The following is a 22,555-nucleotide window of genomic DNA, read 5'->3' as shown; positions in this document are numbered from 1 at the left end:
GAAGATGAGATCACAGACACAGGAATGAATGGATAGATTAATAAATGTATACATTAATTAATGCATTTTGGCTGGATAAGGGTGGGCAGGAGAAGAGATGAGTCCTTTTGGAAGTAAGATAATGTCACCGTGAGAAGCAATAGGTGATTGCAACAGGTTCACGGCCACGTCCGAAAGGACCTGCCTCTCTGCTGCCTCTTACATACATTGCACACGCTTGCCAAATCTGGCAGCTTAGCAGAGGAAAATCTCCAGGCATTTCCAAACATTTGGGATGACGTCTGCTGTGGTTCTGACTGTTGTGTGACATCCAGTTGAAGCTGTCATGCTGGATTTCTGGGATTTCTGGCAGGGCTTTTTGCCTGCACCGGTGACAAAACCCATCCTTGCTGCCTTGTGCTGCTGCATTGGCGTTTGCCCAGCAGGCTCTGCTCATGCCAGTGCCCTTCTCCAAGCCTTGTGAGCAGGTTCAGGTCTACACACACAGGACAGAGCAGCTTTACTTTGGGGGTTGGGCATCCACTTGTTTAAGGTACATGCCATGAATCTAGTTATTTGAGTCCCCTTTGTCTATTTGGTGAAATATAAGCTGCCTCACCTTCTATTTAAAAGCCTTTTCCATTCTCCCCATCTTCCATTCACTTCGCAATGCTGAGTGCCAGCTGCCGTTTTCAAGCTGTTACATTTCCAAGCAAGCCACTTGGTGCTTCCTCTCGTTCTGCTTCTCTGACGGAGATGAGCTCCTTGCAGGTCCTTGCAAAGCTACCCCACGGTGCCTATGAGTACATCAAGTACATCACGAGGCTGCCGATACTGGTGACATGCTTCTTCACATATCTCTCTCAGGTCTTGCCATAAATTTTGGCTGGAATCTCTTTGGAGTAGAGGCTACGTGGAACCTTGCACGGGCAGAAGTCATAAACCCAGAAAAGTAGCTGAGAAGACACTGTACACTTTTAAGGCTTATTCTTCCACCCGTTATTTATTATATTTATGAATCATGTTTATGTGATAGCAGTCCATTGTGACTATGAATCATATTTATGATTCATATAGCAAAAAGGGTAGTTGCTCTAACGTAAATGAAGTATCTCTATACTTAATATTTCATAAGATCTATATTTAAGAGCCACTGCAGCTAACTAAGGGGGTTGGCTAAAGCTGAATCCCAGAATCACTGAGGTTGGAAGGGATGCCCTGATATCCTCCAGTCCAACCCCCCTGCTCAGGAAGGGTCAACTGGAGCAGGTTGCCCAGAACCAGGTCCAGTAGGGTTTTGACTGTCTTCACAGCTGGAGAATACACAACCTCTCCATCCAATATATCACAGTGTTTGACCACTACTTAACATTCACATTTAAGGGCAAAAAGGAAGGTCCAGAGACCTACAGGCCAGTCAGTCCCACCTCCATCCCTGAGGTGGTGGGGGAACGGTGAATCCTGGAAACCATTTCCAGACACGTGAAGGACAAGAAGATGATGGGAGTAGTCAGCATGGATTTATGATTTCTCTCTTAAATGGGATGGGCTAAGTCAGGAACACCCCAGAAGTGTTCAGAATCCTTCTTTTCTGCATTTCATATAATTTGAAGGTCAATAAATCACAAAGGCCAACAGCATCAGTTCAACAGCATCTCATTAAGTTATGTTTTTCCCTGAATGACATGGAAAAGCAAGGTTAGACAACCTAATAAGCTTTGAAAACTTTACATAGCGTGTTGTAAAGTGATCATAGCATGTCCTTCCCTACTTTAGAGAAGAAAACAAGAGCAAGCAGGAAGTAGATCTACCCACAGTTCAAAACCAAGCCCTTTATTTTTGCCTGTTCCACAAGGACAAGAGAGCAGGACCTGTAAAGAGGTGTGAGCAAAGAGAAATGTAGGTTCTCAAAGGGGACCGTAAGCTAAAATTACTGCTGCATGGCTCGGGGGGGGGATAAGGGAATCTTGAAGCCCCTGAAACTCTGCAACTTTGTTTTCCACAGCTGTAGTCAAATGGGTAATTCTTCACTGTCAGGAGCGTGAGAAGAACTCTACTCTGACATATTGTCTGGTAGGAGAGGAGTCTCCAGGGTGGGTGGCAGGTGCCGGGTGCTTTATTTCTCTGGCGATGATGAATCACTACTCAGGGTGAGCTAAATTATTTCCAGCTCTCCTTGAGTTGGAGAATTCTGTAGTGCTGGCAAGATTTTTTTGTGGCAAAGCTGGAAGAGGCCAGGGTATGGAGAGAGCCTTTGTGGGCTTGTGGTGAGATGGCAAGCAGTAACAGAGACCTAAAGAAGGCTTACAATTTGGAGATTGCTATGGTATATTCTTCTAGAGCCTAACACAAGGGAGTCAGGGGTCTATGGTTCAGGCTTTCAGGCACTGCCGTAATAAAATGACCAACGTTCCTAGGCGAACTTGTCACCACTGTACTCATGTTATAATATGCTTAAATTTTGATCTGTTTTAGAGTAAACATCAAATAATACTGTACAGCCAGGTTAGCTGTTCTGTTCCTGGTGACTATGGGATGCAAACACTAGCTTCATGAAATCAGAAGAGCTGAGCTCAGCCCCTGATCTGTCCCCGAGCAAGGAGAGTTGGAGACAGTGGATCAAGCTGGATCCCAAATAGGCAGAAAGTCCCAAAAAAGTTTAAAAGAGGATGGGACACTTCTTGTCTTTGGTCATCTCTCCACAATGCTCCCACCAGTTGAAACATGGGAAGATCAAGCTGCATAGAAAAAAAGCTTTTTGACCATGAGGACATCAACTAGTGGAACAAGCTGCCCAGTGAGGCTATGCATTCTCCATCCTTGACGTCTTCAAGACAAGACTGGATAAAGTCCTGGGCAGGCTCAGTGGCCCTGGTGTATTATTCAGGGTGCTGTAAGGATGCTTTTGGAGAAGACAAACTGCCAGGATCTGACCTTCTTGCAACCAGAGCCCTTGATGTCTGCCATGGCAGGAGGTAACCAGTGACTGCTCTGGGCTTCCAGGGTGCTCCGGGAGAGGGGGAGACATCAACTGCAGGGTCACATCTGAATTTCAGTGTAAGCCTTAGTGCCAGACACAGAAAAGAAGAATATATGGCTACTTTTTTATTTTATTTTTTTTTAAGAGAGAAGAGAATTCAAAGTAAAAAAAAAAAAAAAATCAATCATTTTTGTTTCTGCAACTTCTGGAAATGCAGCCCTGTTGCCATTAGTATTCTGGTGCTACCTGCATGCTTCTGCTTCTTTCTCAGCAACAGCTTTCCTGAAATATTAATGTTTCAGAGTTTTGCAACTTCTCTTCCCCAGCTCCAGTGTCGGGAATACAGAAACCTCCCGTTTCGCCCCAAACTGCTGTGTAATGTTGCCGCACACTGTTTCGCAAGTATCACTGTCTTCACCAGCACAGGGATGTGATCCTCTCTATCCCCTAAGTACCAGACACAGAAGCAAAATGAACAAATGTGTTCATTTAGAGGGTCACGTACAAACAGTGCCGGTATAATTTACAAAAGAGGCTCATAAAAAAAAAAATCAAAAATGGGTTTTCCTTGTTATTAAGTGCCCTGTCCTTTCTGTTCCCTCATGTGTGAGAGCTATGACCCCGTGTTCAGCAGCTGATGAGGAAAAGGAGCGGTGAGGAATCGGTGTCCCCCTCACCCCCTGTTTCTTATCTCCAAACCCCTCGTGGGATTGGTCCTGGGCAGAAAGGCCGGTGTTTGATTAAACGCGGACTGGGCTGAGCAAACAGTCTGAGAGCTCCCTTGGACTTTCTCACTTCCAGCCCGCGGCCAGCCGGGCTCGGTGGATGCAGCCCCCCTTGCTGGACAAAAACCCGCTTGCAGACTTCACCTGAAGAAGCCACTGGCCAAATACCTCCTTGGGGTTTGCACCTGCTAGAAGAGGGGGAGGACCAGGAGCAGAATGCTGGGCTTGAAGGTAAGGGGCCGTGCACGCTGGTGGTGGGGCTGCCTGCCCACAGCACCCCCCCTGTGTCTCCATTTGGTGCCAGACCTCCCAAACGTGGTCCCTTTGGAGGGGGGCTGGTGGCAACGAGGTGGCAGGACAACTTCAGGCAGGGATTGAGGTGTGCAGCTGAGGTCTGGGCTGATGTTTTGGCTGGAGATTGCATGTCTCATTTAGTTTTAATGTGATCCTCTTTTATGTTTCGAGGTGTGTTTTAAAGCTCTCCGGGGATGAAGGATTCTGCTATGCTTCACCTGAACGAGCTTTTATTGCTCTTTTCTCCTCCTTTGGAAATCATCCTCGATCGGTCAGGGCCAGTTCAGGACCTCTTCCTCACCATATTTGTTCTTCCCCCACTCCCTGCCAGGGGGTGTTTCCCCCTCAGCCTATGAAATCTGGCCGCTAACATCTGCCCAGCTGTTGCAACCCGTGCTGCAATCTTCCCCAGCAGCTCCATCCTGGGGCAATTTCTCAGTTCACTTGGAAAATCCAGCACTGGCTACTCCCAGCAAACCATATCATCCTCTCCCAGCACGGGGTGGGTTGCAAGAAGGGTGGGATGTTGGTTGATTTTTCATTTATAGGATTGCAGCCCCAATTTGTGCCAGCACCCCACTGTTTTAGTATGGAGGACCATTTGCCCCAAACCACCTCTGCAGATCCCATTGCCAGCCCCTGACCCCTCAGCTTTCTCCCTGCTGCTGCCCCTGTGCTCATCCATCTCCTTTTGGGTTTGTGCTGGCTGTGCCCGTGTTCACCCACCCGAGCTGATGCACGGCGCTGCGAGGTTTGTTTGGCTGTCGCTTCCCTGCCTCCCGCAGCAGCAGCGGATAGAGAAATGTCTTATGCAGCGTTTGAAGAAGGGTCTTAATTATTTTGCAGCTCGTGTGTTCGTTCTTCAAATGCTTTTTTTTTTTTTTTTTTCCCCATCCCTGCTGTCTAATCCGGTGAGCAAAAGGTTGTGGTTTATAGGTCAGATCGTGACGCCCATTGCGAGCACTCTGCTTTGCATCCCGGTTATCCCAATCAATGATTTGTGCTGAATTTTTTATGTAGCGCTGGGCTTTCATCTCTCCCAATTTCACTGAAGAGCAACAACACAAAAACAAGGTGGAATTGGATGAATTCCTAAGATCCTGCTTCATGAAAAGCTGCGGGATCGCGAGCAAAATAACAAGAACAGTAATTATAAGCAGAAGTGGAAGGAAAGGACCGCGGAGAACTTTTTGTTTCACAGAGAAACCAACTCTCCAAATTACCAAAATAACCCCTGATCGGGAGGAGCCGTGGGATTAAAGCAGTGAGCCAGCAGAAGGTCACTTTGGACCAAAAACCACAGAGGAAAAGGGTTGGTTGTGGAGACCAAAGGCTGATCGTGGAGAAGAAGGGCTGATCATGAGTTGCCCTGGCCCAACACAGCCCCATATTTACACAGCCCCATTTCCCCCCTGGCTGGCACTCTCTGGAGGCAGCAAACAATTTGTTAGGAGCATCTCCGTCTGCCCCAGCTGGGCTCAAAGCTGGACCCGAGCACTGTTTTCCTCTCCATATGAAACATCTGAGCCCTATGACATTTTTAGCACCTCTCGGCACTGATTTATTTGGAAAACAAGCCGCCAGGAAAATAAAATCAGGAAGAAGACAAAAAACTCTACCCCCCAGACAGCGTGTGAGGATGCAAATAGCAGGCTCCGGCTCACCAGCCCTGCATTTACACGTGGGGGCTTGTGAGAGGTTTGTGGGGTTTTTTTTGCAAACCACGTCATCTTTCGCACTGACCCTCGAGGGAAAGGAGAGGAGACAAGCCTCTGGTGTAGGGGAAGACAAAAAAAAAAAAGAGAGTGAATGAGAAAAGCCACACGGAACAGCCAGGCAAAACCCTGAAGCGACAAAACCTCCAGGTGATAAATCACCGTCAGGACACCACCTCCCCTCCTGCAGCTGCAGTTCTGCCTGCCAGAAGGAATTTTTTGTCTTTATTTTTTTCAGCCTTCAATGCAGTTACCTGAAGATTTTTTTTTTTTTTTTCCTGAGCAGGGAAAAATGATTTGCCCAAACAATGATGCAGCAGCTTCTCCCTGCACTCACCGCTGGGGATGGCAACATGGGGATCCAGCAATGCAAGGGACAGGTTCACCCCCCAAATCCCCACTCTTCCTCACCAAACCCCTGTGCTGAGCTTTTATATTTTTATTTTATTTTTGTTTTTTATTTATTTCTTAGTCCTACACCACCAAGCAGGAGAAAAGGGGCTGAGTGGGAGCCCGTGTGAGGGGCAGCTGATGGGGCATCAGCATCAGCTGATGGCAATCTGTGGGCCTCACTGGCTGTGATTTAAAGGAGGAAATAAGCATACTCCCCTGCCCACTTTTCTCTCCGTTTTACCAAGATTGCCCTGCTGAAAAAAGCTCCCTCCTGCTGTCTTTACGGTGCTGGTGAAGGAGAATGCAGCGTGGAGGTCTGGGTTCAGCTGGAAGTGCTGCAGTCCCACCAGACGGTGCTGCATTTCCCTTCAAACGGGACAGAAATGCACCAGCACGCTACACTTGCCAAGGCTGCTTAGGTGACCTGCTGCTTTGCATATCAATTTGCTTCGTGCAGAAGCGGGGGGAGAGCAGAGCCCCAGCAGCGTGTGCAAGGAGAGAAACATCCTCCGTGACCCTACAGGAACCGAGGTTTGGGCCAAGCAGGGCTGCTGGCCAGCCCAGGTCCCTCTGGGAATGGACTTTACTCACAGATACCTGACAGACACCTGAGAAAACTCATATTTTGTCAGGGGAGCTCAGATATATCCAGGAAATATCCAGGGGTCTGCAGCCTGCAGAAGGCTGAGGACCCCTGGGGGCATTAATGCAGGCACCACAATAACCTGGTCAGGCTCTGCTGCCCCAGAGAGCAGGGCAAGCACTGGTGCAAACTTGTATTGATGTGTGTTAAATGCACTCCTGGCTGCCCTGGGAAATGAGGCTGCAACATTTTTTGCTCGGGGAGGGGATGTGGGGACAGTTTCCACAGTGAAAGTAAAGAATTTAGAAAAAAGGTCGACTTAAAGTTGGGAGGTCTGGGTGAACAAACCCTCTCTCAGCAATGCCACGAGCGCCTTCAGGCTGCAGGCGAGCAGAGGAGGTAGAAGGGAGCATTAATATTTAACTCTCTCTCCGGGCCACGAGGCTTAGCCATTCATTGATCGCTGCCGAAATACCGCTGCGTTCAGGCAGGGTTCGGCGGAGGTGCTTTGTGACCTGAAGGGGCCGTATTTACATTTCTGTCAGTGGGAAGCTGAGGGCTCTGCTTTGTCCCTTTGCATGTCTGAGGTTTGATGTAGGGCTGTCCTTGGCCCTGCAAAGCTGGGAGCAGCATCCCCTGGGGTCCTGCAGCATCCCCTGAGGTCCTGCAGCTGCTGGCCGTGCTCTCCCTCAGACCATAGCCCCAGGAAAGCACACAGGTCTGCTCCTTCCACACATCCCTCAGCTACACATCACGTGAGGAGCCTAGGTTGTCACCCTAATTCTTGTTTGCTGCCACGGCAGGCAGTTCAGGCCCCGTTGGGAGACACTCCATAATGTTCCTGTGCCATCACCCCGTTGGTCTTGAGCCCGACCGTACCTGAGATAGCTGGCATATTTCTCGAGTGCCCTTATGGCACAGAATGTCACCAAAATGTACACGTAGACCTAACAAAAGAGCAAATGCTGTCAGTGCCTCCCAGCCCACCCCACAGTTAGCTGATGAACCTAACCCAGGCGCTGGGAAAATGGTGCATGGAAAGCATCATGCAGATCGCCTGGGGAAACTCTCAACGCCTGCAAAGAGTATGGGGGAAAAAGAGGCATGAGGATGGGATGGGTGAGTTGTCTGGGGAGGTTTTGATGTGTTTTCAAAAGCCTGATGAGCTGTGTGGTTTATTTTGCAGTACATGTCAGGATTTGGAAATGAACACGTTTCTGAGGATCCACGCTGTCCTGGAGCTTTACCAGAGGGACAGGTACTGAGTGTGTTAAAGTGCTTTATTAAAATGACATGGAGTGGAATGAATATCTGTTCCCTGGGCTTCTTTTTAAATTAATGTATTTTCTTACTCTCTGCCGCCACAGAAGTCTTCAGGAGCCTCCCTTATGCAGGACAAGAATAATAAGATGCTGGCAAAAATCAGATTGGAGTGTTTCTTTTCATAGCTTCTATGTTTAGGTTACTTGAGAGGCTCCAAGTCTCACCTGGGGGTTATGACTTGCCTGGCTTGCCGCTGCTCAGCAGCAGCTTCTCAGGAAGGATTTTGGGAATGACAGTGGCTCAGGCACGCTGAGGATGAGGGAATTGGTGCTGGGATGAGCCGGATCAGAAGTCCAAGGCTGGCACAGAGACAGTGCTCGCAGATCTCTGCAGGAATGGGCTTAGATCCCCCCAGGTTACCGACCTTTGGCAGCTTCCCTGCAGGGAGGGGACAGGAACGCCTGCAGCCATGAACTGGCCGATTAAAACACATCATATTGGGTTGTTTTAAAGAAAAGATTCACTTCCATTTGGTGCTATCCGCTCAGTCTGCAGATACAGGAGGAACCCCTGAAGAACTGAAGCTCCCTCCTCTCCTTTACGCCTGTCTCCTTACTCCAGCCCATATTTCCAGGCTGGCCGTGCCCTCCCTGGGGTCGAATGAGGTGCCCTCATCCTGGCTGAGTTTGGGCTCGGTGTCAGAAGAGTTAATAGAAAACCTGAACGCAAGTGAGACGAAAAATCTCCAGTCCCAGGGGTGGATCCTTTCTCCTCTGCAGTGTTTATAAGATTGGCATCTGCAGTAGTGCTGGCTAAGATAAAAACGACAAGGGCTATTGATCCCCCTGCTCCGCTGCGTGCCCGTGCCAACAAGACAAAGTTTTAGGGCCGGGAGCTACGTGCCAGGCATTTTACCTCTTCCTTAGGCTCACCTGGCCGGGCAGCAGGGGATGCTGCAGGGTGAGCCCTCTGCCCAGCTCCCACATCTCAGGAACCCCACAGAAAAGCAAGGGATCCCACGGTGATTGCTCCCACTCTCAGGCAACAATTTCCAATGGCAGGAGGAAGCTCCACGCCACCAAAATGCCTGCTCTGGGCATCTCTCCCTAGGCAGAAGGGTCAGGGATGCTTAGGGCATAGGAAGGGAAAAGCCAGACAGTTGTGCTGCTTCCCTGTGCTGGGGCAGCCCCTCTGAATATCTGGTGGTCAAACTAAGAATAAAAATGGTGTAATAAATAATAAAACAATAAAATATCATAATAAAATAGTTAAATAATACAAGTGGGGCTGCCCCTCACTGCTGGTTTCTCCTTCCCCCCCACAGAACAACCCCCAGGTCTGCCCCTACGGCCTCTATGCGGAGCAGCTCTCGGGCTCGGCCTTCACCTGCCCCCGGCCCACCAACAGGAGGAGGTACCGTGGGCCAGGGGGACACTTTTGGGGGTGTTTGGGCACAAACTTTGGAGCAGCGAGGCCAAAAACATCACCTGGTGTGGGGTTTACTTGAGCCATGACTGATTTGGGAGCCAGCTTGTGTAGCCCTGGAGCAAATGTCCTGCCCGTGGTGCCACCCCCATCTGGTGTTCACCGCATGGGCTCATTAATGATCCTATGGGTATAATGAGCCTCAGCACGCTGCTTTCAGTAACCCACCCCAAAACAGGTACTGGCTGTGACCCTGTATCTTCTGAAGCCCTCCTAGGCCTTCATTTAGGTACTGTACTCATCCCTGCCCCCTCTGAACTGCTGTGCTTGAGTAGCCTTGGCTTCCCACCCTGGAGATAGCTCTATTTCAGCCACAGGTTGGGTTGTATGCTTTTATTTTTTATATATGTACGTGTGTCTGTGAGCATGAGCATATGTAAACACAAAGGGAGAGATTTACCCAGCTGTAACAACATGTACCTGTACCTCAGCCTGTAGGGGTTTGATCTGTGGGAGGACCTAACCTCATCCCCAGGCTCATCCTCGCCTTCTCCTTCCCCGCAGCTGGCTCTATCGGATCCTGCCCTCAGTCTGCCACAAGCCCTTCCAGCCCCTGCAGGAGGGACACTTGACACACAGCTGGGACGAGGTGGAGCCCGACCCCAACCAGGTAACTGCTGGCCAGGGGAGGACAACCTGCGGTGGGTGTAAGGGTGCAGGATTCAGGCTGGGCTCATTTCCACCACCTGGGCTGCTCTCTCTTCCTCTCTTCCTTCCCCTGCTAAAAGCTCATCATGGGGCCGAGCCGCCCTGTGCTTCTGCTGCCCGTCCCCTCCTTCCCCGTGCTCTCGGGGAGGCTGCCAGCCCGTTTCTCAGGGGAAATCAGGCTTCGTTCTCGAGAGGCACGGCATTTGTCTTCCTCTGTTATGGCCCCGCCATCATCTTTAATCATGATTTCTTTCCTGCCAGCCCCGGGACATTTGGCTTTGCTAATCTGACTCTCCCCAGCTGCCGCCCTCCTCTCCACACAACCCCATGCTCATTGCTTTCAGCTCCTCTCAGGTTTTGCCCTTTGATGCATCATTCAGCCATTTCCCAGTCTGCCAGCAGCCTCGCCATTTGTCTAAATACTTTCTCATTTCTGCTGGAATATGTTTTCTAACCGCTGACCGAGCAGCGGTGGTGACAGGCTCACATTTAGGTGCCCGTGGTGCTCCTTCCCCAATGAAGCTCACTGCTGCTGGCTGGCAGCAGTGCTCACAGCCTGACACAGAGCCCATCCTCAGCTCCCTGTGGTGTTTTGTGGCCTGCCCAGCTCGCTTCAGGAGCTTTCCCCGTTGTCATCCATCTAAAGGCATCACCATATGGACGCGTCTTATGCACAGCTCGTTGAAGTCAATGGGAAAAAATCTCTAAACTTGGAATCTTGCTCAAGGACAAGGGCAGGATTATAAAAGATACCGTGCACAAAGCATAAAAGAGGACAAAGATGATGAAAAAAATAAGGGGTGCAAGCAATGCCAATGCCAAAGAAAGCTCTCCGGCTTAGAAAAGAGGTGACAAAGGGAAACTGTGATTGACAGGCAGGGAGAAAATGAATCAACACTGAAAGCTTCTCTGTTTGAAGCACCCACTTGGTCTTCTCTTCTGTCTCAGGGTCCCTGTTCTGCTGCTCTTGCGTTGGTGAAACCCAAACCCAACAGGGACCCACTCTGAGACCAAAGTGAAAATGGAGAGGTTACACAGGAACTGCACTAAACTTACTATTTACCCTGTAGACTTACTGTCACCTTCAATACCCCCCAGTGAGAAAGTTTCCTTCCCTTCAGGCCACCTCCATTCCTGATATTTATTCCTCTTCTTTCCCCTGCTCAGCCTTTCTCCCTGCTCTCTTCTGCGTCTCCTCTTGTTATCCCTCTGCGTGTCCTTGCTGCCAGTGGTTCCCAATTCCCAACCACGGAGGCTTCAAACAGTCATTAGCAGGATCATTTGGGAAGCAGATGGCTTTGGAGAGCAGAGCTGGGGGCCGGGCCTGGGGTGCTGCTGGCTAATTAGCGATGAGCCCCTGCTTTGTCTCACTTCGTGCACGGATGCACCTGCTGGGTCCAGCACAGCAGTGGTTCTGCTCCCCCCCGAGGCAGGCTCTCAAGGAGAGCTTGATGAGTCACTTGGGGCCCCACATTTTGGTTTTGGCTTGAAAAACATCTGCGAGGCATGGGGGGATTGTATCTCTTTTTACTCCTTTCAAATTGAGCAGAAATTTGCCCATGGAGTTCACAATTTTCAGAAACAGCTGGCACAGACACACAGTCCCATAATATTATGTTTGTTTATTTATTTATTTATTTTTTCTTGGGGAATCAGCCCCAAAACATGCCAAGACCTTCCAGGCCATGTAGCTGGAAGCCAGAAGGCATACCCATAGATACCCAGGACCACTGGCACTTTCATCTGGGGTACAGCACACTGGTGCCAGGAACATTTCTGGTGGCTGGTACCAGTAGGATCAGGCTAAAAGCCAGCCCCATCGTGAGGATTTGGGGTGTTTGGGTGAATTTGCTCCAAAATCCCACCTGTGAGGGGCTCTCAGCTGTGGCACTGGTAACCCAGAGCTGCAGAGCCCCAGATGATGCTATCAGTGGTAATGAACACCTTGGGCTCCCCCAGCATCTTCTGCCTGAGGGTCTCAGCAGGTTTTGGGAGGAGCAATCAGTGCATCTGGCAGCCCCCAGTCCTGCAGGAAGGTGCCTGCTCTGGGTGTGGGGAAAATGAGAGGGAGTGTGCAGAAACGTGCTCGAGTCATGGAGGGATGAATGGCCTGGTGCAGCGCAGAGTGCAGGAGCAGGGAAATTTGGTCGTGGAAAGCCAGCTCATTTGAAATTTCCTGCTCTCGACAATGTTGTTAGTAATAGTGGAAGAGACAGCTTTTAAATAGGATATTTTTTTTTTTTTTTGAAAAAACCTTGGCGCCCACACAGGCCAGCCAATGATTTTACAAAATTACAGCTCAAAGCGAAAAAGCCCCATAAATCAAAAGAAACCTGCAGACCAAATTAAGCAAGGCAAAGAGGAAAGAGAAAGCTATCTCAGCAAGCCGAGGGGAGGGCGTGTGTGTGTGTGTCTACTTTCTTATGAAATATTATCATTTGCTTTATAACCACCGGTGTTCTCTTCTTGCTTTCTGTGTGCTGCAACCTAGCTGAGATGGAAACCCTTCGAGATCCCGAAAGCCCCCCAGAACAAGCTGGACTTTGTGAGCGTAAGTGGGGGGCCACAGCTGCCGGGTGCCCTCATTTTTTGCCTCGGGCTTCTAAAAAAACTTAAGATTTTAAGGAAAAGCCAACAATGTATTTGGCCAAAGCCATACGGAGCAAGGAGGTGCCTGTGTGTGGGGTGAGCCCCAGCAAAGGGATGGGGTGAGGCAGGAAGGGGTCTGCCCCCGAAACTGCCTGCCCCTCACTCCCCATGCTGCTGGGGGTCTGCCCGCAGGGACTGCACACCTTGTGCGGCGCCGGAGAGCCCAGGGGACGCCACGGCATCGCCGTCCACATCTTCGTCTGCAACACCTCCATGCTCGACAGGTCAGGGACTGGGCTGCCAGGGGCTGGGGGTGAAGGAGGGAGCTGGGCACGGGGCTGCGGCCAGAGGGGTGGTGCTGGGACTGGAGTTGCTCCCCGGAGGTGAACACGCAGGCTCTGGTGGGCATCGCTACCCGTTGGCTAAGGGCTGCTTCGCCCAAGGCCACAAAGGCAGGGAACTTGCCAAGGAGATCTGGACATGGTCCTGGGCAACCAGCTCTAGGTGGCCTTGATCGAGCAGGTGGGTTGGACCAGGTGACCTCCAGGGGTCACCTCCCACCCCAACCATGCTGTGACTCTGTGACAGCGTGTGCAAATGCCTGATTTTTTTATTTATTTTTTATTTTTTTTGACACCTTGACCTTCCTCTTCTTTTTCTTTAGATGCCTTTACAATTCAGACGGTGACTTCCTGATTGGTGAGTGGTTGCTTTGGCTTCTCCTTTCCCCCCCAGGACGTATCTGGGCTGCCACCCACCTGCCTCTTTCCTCCTCCAGCCTGCCAGCCAGCTGCAGGGACTTGAGGAGGGTTGGCTTCACCCGCGTGCCATCCAGACCTGGTGGCTTGGCATCAGCTGGGCTGTCAGGCTTGCCCCATCGCTCCCAAGCAGCTCAGAGGGCACGCAGCTATGCCAAAACCCAACGCTGCTTTTGAGCAGTGACCCAGCTTCCCCAGCCTGGTGCTCAGAGATCTCTTCCCCCGTGCTTCCCAGATCGGTATCAGGCACCCTGTGGAGGTTTTCTGGAAAATATAATCCCTGGGATTTCTGAGCAGCTCACGGAGAGATGCCTGCACTGCTTCAGTCCAGGATGATTTGGCATGGCAGCTCAGCTCCTGCACTCCACCAGCCTCGGGCAACCAGGCTGCCACAATGAGTGCTGAGCTTGGCACATACAGTGAGCACACGCCAAAAAAAAAAAACACTCTGAGCAGCATCACGACCCTGCAAGCCTGATATTTATGTACATCTTTCTTGACCGAGGGACAGAAATGCCTTGGGGTCACCAACAGAAACACTTCTCCCATAAAATAGTTATTGAGTCTTTCGTGCTCACTACCATGAAGTGAAATTACTAGGGCAGGTTCTGCAATTTTGCTGTTTTTTCAAGTCAAAATGTGAGCTCTTTAGTTCCTGGAGACATTATTCCCTGGCTGATGTAACTGCTTCCCTCTCAGGGGACAGAGAGGAAGGTGTGCAAGCCAACCTGGTGTCAGCTTGTTGCTTCACCTCCTCTATCTTCTACCCCTACTCTTCTACCTTTATTTGCATCCACAGTGCCCCAGCAAGGAAAACTGCTCATCACGACTGAGTTTGGGAAGATGCTCGTGGAGCCCAATGAAATCTGCGTTATCCAGGTAAGGGCTGTGTTATCCGGGAGGTGAGGGGGCTCAGAGCCCGGTGTTGAAGCAGACAGCTAAAACCTGAGCTCTGCGTGGCCTCTGCTGAGCTCTGGGGGCTGGATGGACCCAGAAGAACCTCAGCTGCCCTTGGTTTGTCAGCCAGGTCCCGGGATGACCCTGGTTTCTTCCTTTGTTTTCCAGCAAGGAATGCGTTTTAGCGTGGAGGTGTTTGGAGAGACCAGAGGCTACATCCTGGAGGTGTATGGGGCACACTTTGAGCTGCCTGACCTGGGACCCATTGGTAACCATCTCCCATCAGACCTACAGTGAATTTCACAGGGACAGAGTGAGGAATTGCCAGCCCCAAACCACCCTCTTATCTCCTGTGTAATCCTTCCTCCCATGCATGCACTCCTCCCAAAGGTGCTTCCCATCCTGGCACAGTTATCCCTCAGCAGAGCTTTCTGAAGCACAGCCTGAGCCTCAGCACAACAGGAATGCCAGAAGAAAAGGAGGGAAAATAAAATGTCTGTGTGCGTGCACAAGCCAGTGCTTGCCTGTGCAAACCTGAGCACCTTGCTGCTGCCCCTACAGGCACCACTCTTCGTTAAAGCTCATTAACATTAGACCCTCATTAGACCCTCCCTGCCAGCTGCTTGCCAGCCTGGGAGCTGTCACAGGCTGAGCAGACACGCTTGCTGCTGTGACAAAGATATCGTGAGAGCATCTGAACCCCGCTGTGATCTCCTGGCCAGCTCTCCCGGGATGCTCAGCACCGGCTTTTTCACCATCCTCATCCCCGGAGGGCTTGCCTCCAGACATCTCTGGCTGAGAAAACACCTCCTACTCCCTTGTCCTGGTTAATGCTGCTGAGATTGTCACAGGGAAGCTTCACTTCCCCTGTAAGAGCTAAAACAACTACAGGAGCAGTATCGATAGTTCTCCGCTTTTAGACCAGTGCTTTTTGTTGTTCTGTTTTGTTTTTCATCGCAGGGATGTTATTTGTTTTGTTTTTCACCTAGATCAGGCTTGTTTTAGAGCTCTCAGTGGGATCTAAAAGACTGGCCATGCTTGAAATAAACTGTATAGGTGTTATAAAGCACTAACAAGCCTGGCATGGCCCATCTGCACTCAGAGGGCCTCTGTAAGCATCTCACAGCCCTGGTGAAGCCGGAGCTGGCCATTCCCACAGGCAGGAACCGACCCAACCTTCAGCATCTCTCCCACACTCTTTCTGCTCCGAGCCTGCAAGGTTTTTCAGCAGCTCTCCTTTCAGCAAGCTGGGATTTCCTGCCTTTACCATGCTTCTTCTGCCCTGTGCCTGCTCCACGTGATTATTGGTATTGTTACACCTGCCTGTTGGTAAGAAGTTTTCCCATTAGCTAGTTTTTCAGACACTGTTGGAAGGAGCTTTTTTTTGAGCCTGCAGAAGGCAGGAATCTGTTATAACATTTACTTTCTGGAGAAAAGAAAAGGAGTGTGCTTGCCTGTAAATCTTTTCAGGAGCTGGTAATTATAAGAGCTCCTCTTCCCACCACCTACCTGGCTTCCCCTCAGAGACCAAGATCCTTTGTATTTCATTCTTATTTTATTCTAACTTCGCTTTTCACTTGAAAAATGACAGCTGGAGAAAAGCACCGACTGTTAAACCTTAGCAGCAGGTAGTAATGTCTGGCATTTTTATCCAGGAAACTCAAAACACTTCGCAACAATAATCCTAACGAGAAGAAGAATACTTCAGCACCCATACAGCACTTTGCACTTTGCACTCCTTGCACCAACCAACCCCTCAGTGTGCCCAGAGTCTCTAAGTATCACTAGCCCTTATTTTATTACTTTTTTTCTTTTTGCAGGTGTTCAGAAATGTGTTAGGCCCCCTCACGAGCTTCAGAGCTTCTGCATGGCTAAGCGTCCAAGCAGGTGGATGTTCACCAACTGAAAGCAATTCACCCTCCATTTTTTGCTTAATTCCCAATCGTTCCGTGCCTTTAATTGAGGATGAAGGGCTAATCCTGTTCAGAAAAGAACAGGGGGAGACCTGCCTTAGTCACGTAAGGGAGCGTGGACTGAAATGCTAGGATGTATTACAACTACCTACTCGTAGGAGCAAAAAAAAGTACATGAATAGCACAGGTTTCATGGTGCTCTAAGAAGCCGTAGGGTCATTCAAAATGCAGAAGGGCACCCACAAAGCCACCCTGTTTGCACCTTGCCCAAAGATCTCTGGTGTTTTTCTTTCGCAGGAGCCAATGGGCTGGCCAATCCACGCGACTTCTTGGTGCCGGTGGCATGGTATGAGGACCGGCAAGTGCCAGGGGGCTACACGGTGATCAGCAAGTACCAGGGCAAACTCTTTGCAGCCCAGCAGGTGAGGAGACCCCAGGAGAACAGAAGGGACCACCGGGGCATGATCTGGGGTCTACAACTCACCAGCATGCATGTAGTCCCAGGACGTCCTGCTGGGGGAAGTGGAGCAGGGCTGAGCCTTTGCCTTCTTGGCTTCTTCCCCCAGCTGAAGCTCCACAGTCTGGAGAATGTGTCTGTGGAAATTTGGTTAACCCAAAGACTCAGCGATGGTCTTTGCCTCCCTGTTTCCACTTGCCTATTGAGGCCAAAAGAAACTAACTGGGAAAATCCGAATTTTCTATACCAAAGAGCCAGTGTTGGAGCCCACCTTGTTCAAGCACTGCTTGGACATCCAAAAGTCCTCAGAGATTGAGCCCTGGAGGGAGGGCTGAGGCTCACCAGGTGGAAATGCTGAGGAAAACCATGTCCTCGCAGTGTTGGGCTGTGCCCGAAGGGCTTCATGCTCTCACTGTACTTCTCACCAGCACTAAACCCATTTTTAATCTGGGAAAGAGCAGTGCCCTGCATATGTGCAGCAAGTTGGAGGGCTGTGTGTGCTAATCCTCTGTCTCTGTCCCTATTGCTTTGATAGGATTTCTCCCCCTTCAACGTGGTAGCCTGGCATGGGAACTACACGCCGTACAAATACAATCTGGAAAACTTCATGGTCATTAATTCTGTTGCTTTTGACCATGCGGTAAGTCCCGGAGCTAGGCAAAGGAGAGCTGTGTTTTGTGGATGCTGTGCCACCAAAATTCACCCTGAGCTCCAGGGGTTCAGTGCCTGATAAAAAATATGCCGTCCTGTAAGAAGTAGTGTGAAATCTCTTGTGCTTGTTTTTCTGGGCCTGAAACGAGATATTGCAAAGACATACAACCTCTTTAGTGGTACAATGACAGAACTGGAGGTTGATCAGCTTCTTAAACAGCTTTATGCAGCTTAGCATAGCATTTCTGTGCCCTGAAAGAGGGCTGAACACTGAGCCAATATGCACCATGCAACTCTGAGAAAAGACCTTTGCTTCAAATGATTGCCTTGGTTTATTTATTACAACTGTAAGGGCTCCTTCCCTTGTTCCTCTGAGCCCAGTGCTGAAATTCATTTGAAGAGCTGGCAGCTTTGGTTGCAATAATTTCTAGATCTTACGGAAAATAACTAAAGCCAAAATCAATGTGAGCAGCTCTTCTGAAAAGGAAACCAGCCCAGTGGGAGAGGTGCCCGCAGCGGTGCCATCTCCTGGCACTGCTTCCACGAGTGGGTGTGCAAGGAGACAGGAGCACTTCTAGCGAGACAACTAACAGAAAGCATTGTTTAAACTCCAAAGAAACCTGCCAGGAGAAAGATGGTTTTGGGATCAAAGCCCAGAAAATCACTTTACCGGACTGGAAACCTCAAAAATCCTTGAAGCGAGTGACAATTCCTCTGCCCTTTGTTCTCCCAGTTTGTCAGTCAGCGGGGCTGTGAGGCAAAGAGCCTCCAGTAGGATGCTCCTGCCCTCTGCTCAGAGGGGAATTTTGAGCTATTAGGGGGAAAAGAGATGGAAAACAAATTATCTTCAAGTCCTCAGCATGGCTGCAGTAGTCACATTTGCCGTTGGGATGACCTGAGCAGAGCCCTGCTCTGTTTCATGCTTTTCACCTATTTATTTATTTTATTTTATTTTTTTCCCAGGATCCTTCCATCTTCACTGTCCTGACAGCCAAGTCAACCCGTCCTGGAGTGGCGATCGCTGACTTTGTCATATTCCCCCCCCGATGGGGGGTAGCCAACAACACCTTCCGACCACCATACTACCACAGTACGTCTGCTCTTTGTGGGTTGTGCCTGAGTACAGGAGGGCAGAAAATAAAAAACCCCAAGCCTCCATTTATTTGAGAGCATGCTCAGGGAAGGAGCAGCCCGATCTGTTGCCCTTGGCACGGTTACATCCAGCTTCTTGGAGTCAGCGAGTCCTCCTTGGAAAATGAACAAAACCAAAGATGTTCCTATTTACAGCACCTCCGGAAAACTCGGAGGTGATGGGCTGCTTGTGTCTGTGTAGATGGATGTGTCTGTACTCAAGGGGCTCCTGCTGAGATCGGGTGCGTATCGAACTTGGCACCGCACAGACGCATCAGAAATTGTCCTGTCATCCAGCCATGAATTGCTTAACATCTCATTAGAACAAAAAGAACACCTCAAAGAGCAGGAGAAATGAAAATATGACAGCATGGGTGGGGAGAAGCACTGGGAGATGCAGAGCTGCCCAAGATCTCGCAGGGTGAGATTTGGCTTGCAGCAAAGGACTGAATTGGCTCTCCTGATGGTGGTGGTGGTGGTGGAGGCACCTCCAGCATTTAGGAAAGCCAGAGGTCAGGAACTGGGCTCCCTCTCGGAGAACTGGCTGCATTTGGGGTGATTTGTTTGCCACCACCAGAGGTGGCTTCTTTTTGGTAATCCCTGAGCATAGCCACCCGTAAGAATGAATGGATGCTAGAAATCCCATTCCCCACTTGAGATTACCCTTGCAGGATGTGGATGAGGCACTAGGAGACTGGGGAAAGCCTGCCCATCCTGCAGCCCTTCTGTTGGCAGATAAAAAGCTCCATCAAGGTCTCCCTACAGTCACTTTGAAGTGCTCCTCAGCAATTCTCCTCTTCCAACCATTTTTTCAAGAGGTCTAGTTCTTTTGCCAGAAACCCCCAAGCACTTCTCATGTGCAGTAAAAATCTCTGTGCTCAGAGAGCTTTGGTGCACTCGGAGTCCCAGTTTTCCTGGTGCCTTAACTTCCCCCCTAGAGTCATATACTGAACTAGAGGCAAAAAGGGGTTATAGAAGGCAGAGCCACAGAAGCACGCTCTGGTTTTGCAAAAAAATGACCACTCAGCTGGAAGTTGCTGTAATGTTTAGTCACATCAGGTCCACTAAAGACTGGGATGGCAGTTGTTAAAGTACTTCCTTAGCAGGGAGCATAACTTAATAAGTCCTGAGTGATTAGATTTAGCCATCGTTAGCTAGGTTCGTGGTATGTCACTGTTGGTTTCAGAGGGTCTGCTTAAAGTATTCTTCCTCAGGGAAGGACAGAATCTGGGTCCTTGTCTTTGGGCATACAGTGGCTCTCAAGAACTAAGCAGTTCCTCCATGAATCAAAAGCATAAATTTTGGAAGTGTCTGGCTGGACTGGAGGTGGTGGAAGAACATCAAACAAAATGTTTTTGTGCTTATGACCTGGAACAGCAGACCAGGCTCTCACCAGACTGCTGGCTATGAGCTTTGTGCATCAGTGCCTATAACTCAGAGGTGATTATGCTGAACTGCTTTTCCAGTGCTCCTCCTGTGTTGCAACCTTTTCTCTATGCCTTCCACAGGGAACTGCATGAGTGAGTTCATGGGGCTCATCAAAGGCCACTATGAAGCAAAGGAGGAGGGCTTCCAGCCTGGAGGGGCCAGCTTGCACAGCATGATGACTCCTCACGGGCCGGATGCTGACTGTTTTGAGAAGGCGAGCAAAGCCAAGCTGGAGCCTGAGAGGGTTGCAGAAGGGACTATGGTAAGGAGTCAAGAGAGCCGGTAAGGTTTTGTACCCAGCACAGCATGCTGCCACTCCCAAAGTACAGCCTACCTTCTTGCAGGAAAGCTGGAAAGTGCTTGGACCAAACTGCTGCAGCATTCACGCCCCATACTCATCAACGTTGCTCAGCTCCCAGGAGCTCCTCTGGAGATACTAGATGCCAGGCAGCCCTGATCATCTGCCCACATGAATAGTTGCCTGAGCAGGAGGATGGGAATTTTCATGCTGATTGATTTAATTTTTGTCTCAGCCTATGAGCAAAGCAGTCAAGACCATGACTGTCCTCCTTTCTTGCCCCCTTGCCTGGATTCAAACTCTCTTGCCCTAATCTACCTTTCCTCTTCCCACCAGGCCTTCATGTTTGAATCTTCCCTCAGCATGGCTGTTACCAAGTGGGGCCTCAAGACCTCCAACCGCCTCGATAAAAACTACTACAAGTGCTGGGAACCTCTGAAAAGCCATTTCAACCCCAACCGCAAGTAAAGAGACGTATCTGTTGCTTGCAGTACAAGAACGAAGATGGAGAAATCCAGAATACCTGCATGTGGTGGCACAGTCAACTCAGGCAATGAGTGCTCCAAGAATGGCATTTCCAGCAGCCACCGAGCCACCAAAATGATCATGTTCATGTAACTTGGGAAATGCAATAAAAACCACTATTCTTAGCTTTCAAGTACCCAATTAAAGCCCTCCTGGTGACACACCGAAGCTGAAATACTTGCAGGGCTTTCACCATGTGCAGTTGGTGTGAATGCTGTACCCTGGGTGGATATGAGGTGACAGTCACCACTTCAGAGCCTCCAATATATGGTGTGACATGTCTTTCACAGGGAAAAGCTAGAGATCAACAAAGCATTTTATGTTGTCTGCAAGGGAAGATCTTCCCAAACAGAGCTCGAGGCTCTACCAGGCCTAAGCCTTCTACTGGGGGCATTTCAACCTGCTGGTCTGTGGAGGGTTGCCAAGAAGAGCCCTTATTGTCAGAAAAGCATTCTGCAAATTAGAAAAGGTCAGAGAATCCAGAGTGCTTCACTGTTAAGTGAGGGAAAGTTTCCTCTTCAGTCTCATTCTAGCCATCCTTCGATATCAACTTGATTGCCTGCAACTGACAATGTCTCTCCCTAGTGCTGATTTGCAGCTTAGTGGATGTCAAAGGGCCTGTCTGGCCAGCCCAAACATTTGCTCCTGGGGAGCTACCTGGAAGAAAGGCCAAGTACAGACACACTTTTATGGACCTCAAAAAACACTGAAACATTCACTCCTCAGCCCTAGGTGGCGAGTTCGAGTCAGTCTCCTGGACGGACAGGGAAGGCCCAAGCAAACAGGCTAGGAACCGGGCGCACAAGCAGGCACCCCAACCCTCAGGCCTCTGCTTTAGCACATGCCCACTTTTTCATCATATCAAAACAGGATTTGGAGAATTTAGCCAGACAGGTGTGTGATAGATGTTGCTACCAAGCCATTTGTCTCTCACGCGCGCATACCCTGAACTAGTTTGCTCACAACCCACGCACCTCATTCGTCTTCTGGTGAAATTGATTTCTTCTGTTGAGCCTGCCAAAACTAAGAGGAGATTTGGGTAAGTGTTTGAGTCTAGGATGTGAAACGGTTACTATTTTTGGTGCCATGGGGATCTATGCTCCCTACTTCCCCTGAGATACAATCTCCAATTGACCAAAAACGAAGGAAATGCAGCCCTGTAAGGCCAAACTTCAGTCAGCCACATCCACCATCAGATTTGGATCTGCACCAGATCCTGGGGTGGGAAAAGCAAAGCATCAGTTTGGAGCAAAGTATTACATTATAAAATCTACAGGGCAAACTCTAAAATAACGAGCTCCGAAGAGGATGATCAGGAGGTTCAATGTGCCAGAGAAGTTGATTTAATCAGACTGACCCAGGGACAAATGAGGCCTAAATGTTTCACAGGCAGAGGGAAAAGCTTGTTTTCTGTTTGGGACATAAATTATGATCCACTGACCTGCAGGCTTGGGTTCCTCTTGCTACCGACTCATCTCTGAAGCAGACACGGGTGGTTACGCATCAGTAAAGGGTAAAATTCCATCAGGCACACTCGCTCTTCTGTCTTCACTCCCTATTTCTGAAGGGAAACACTTCTTTCCTTCCCCTACACGCCCAGCACCACCTCAAGTAGCACAGCATGTTTTTTCCTCCTAAGAAAACAGCCCAGGGGGTTCTGCAAATAGCACGAGGGAAAAGTAGGGCAGCTTTCCTCCAAGCACTGTGCTCAAATCTGCAGGGACGGAGCATCAGACACTCCTGTCTGCAAAGGCAAGGGCTGAGGCAGGTGCAGCACGCCAAACAAATGCTGGCCTAGAAGTCCAGAGGCGCTGCTCTCATCTACAACCCATCCTGAACAATT

The 22,555-nt window shown here is 49.8% G+C and overlaps 1 protein-coding gene and 1 long non-coding RNA gene across 2 annotated transcripts in view; one reads left to right on the top strand and one right to left on the bottom strand.

The window, feature by feature from the left end:
- LOC311425191 overlaps window positions 1–22,555 on the bottom strand; it is a 27,967-nt gene extending 5,412 nt beyond the window's left edge. The window contains exon 1 of the long non-coding RNA XR_014686253.1: window positions 22,154–22,555. This is a non-coding gene — a long non-coding RNA (uncharacterized lncRNA). The remainder of the gene's footprint in view (window positions 1–22,153) is intronic.
- On the top strand, window positions 3,746–20,837 carry HGD (homogentisate 1,2-dioxygenase). Its single transcript, XM_084500774.1, has 14 exons — window positions 3,746–3,915; window positions 7,856–7,927; window positions 9,257–9,345; window positions 9,922–10,027; window positions 12,557–12,616; window positions 12,847–12,938; window positions 13,319–13,353; window positions 14,212–14,291; window positions 14,478–14,577; window positions 16,520–16,644; window positions 17,215–17,319; window positions 18,294–18,420; window positions 19,970–20,151; window positions 20,524–20,837. Exons 1-14 carry the CDS (start codon window positions 3,901–3,903, stop codon window positions 20,653–20,655), a joined length of 1,320 nt encoding a protein of 439 aa, XP_084356900.1. The 5' UTR covers window positions 3,746–3,900; the 3' UTR covers window positions 20,656–20,837.

This window comes from Aythya ferina (genome assembly GCF_964211825.1).
Source record: "Aythya ferina genome assembly, chromosome: 1".
Classification (NCBI taxonomy): domain Eukaryota; kingdom Metazoa; phylum Chordata; class Aves; order Anseriformes; family Anatidae; genus Aythya; species Aythya ferina.
This window is presented reverse-complemented; position numbering and strand designations above follow the sequence as displayed.

Excerpts from the sequence above, each read along its gene's own strand:
- HGD (XM_084500774.1), top strand. Across the intron at positions 12,617-12,846 it reads ACAAGCTGGACTTTGTGAGC|GGACTGCACACCTTGTGCGG; the intron begins GTAAGTGGGGGG and ends GTCTGCCCGCAG. Across the intron at positions 14,578-16,519 it reads GCCTGACCTGGGACCCATTG|GAGCCAATGGGCTGGCCAAT; the intron begins GTAACCATCTCC and ends TTTCTTTCGCAG.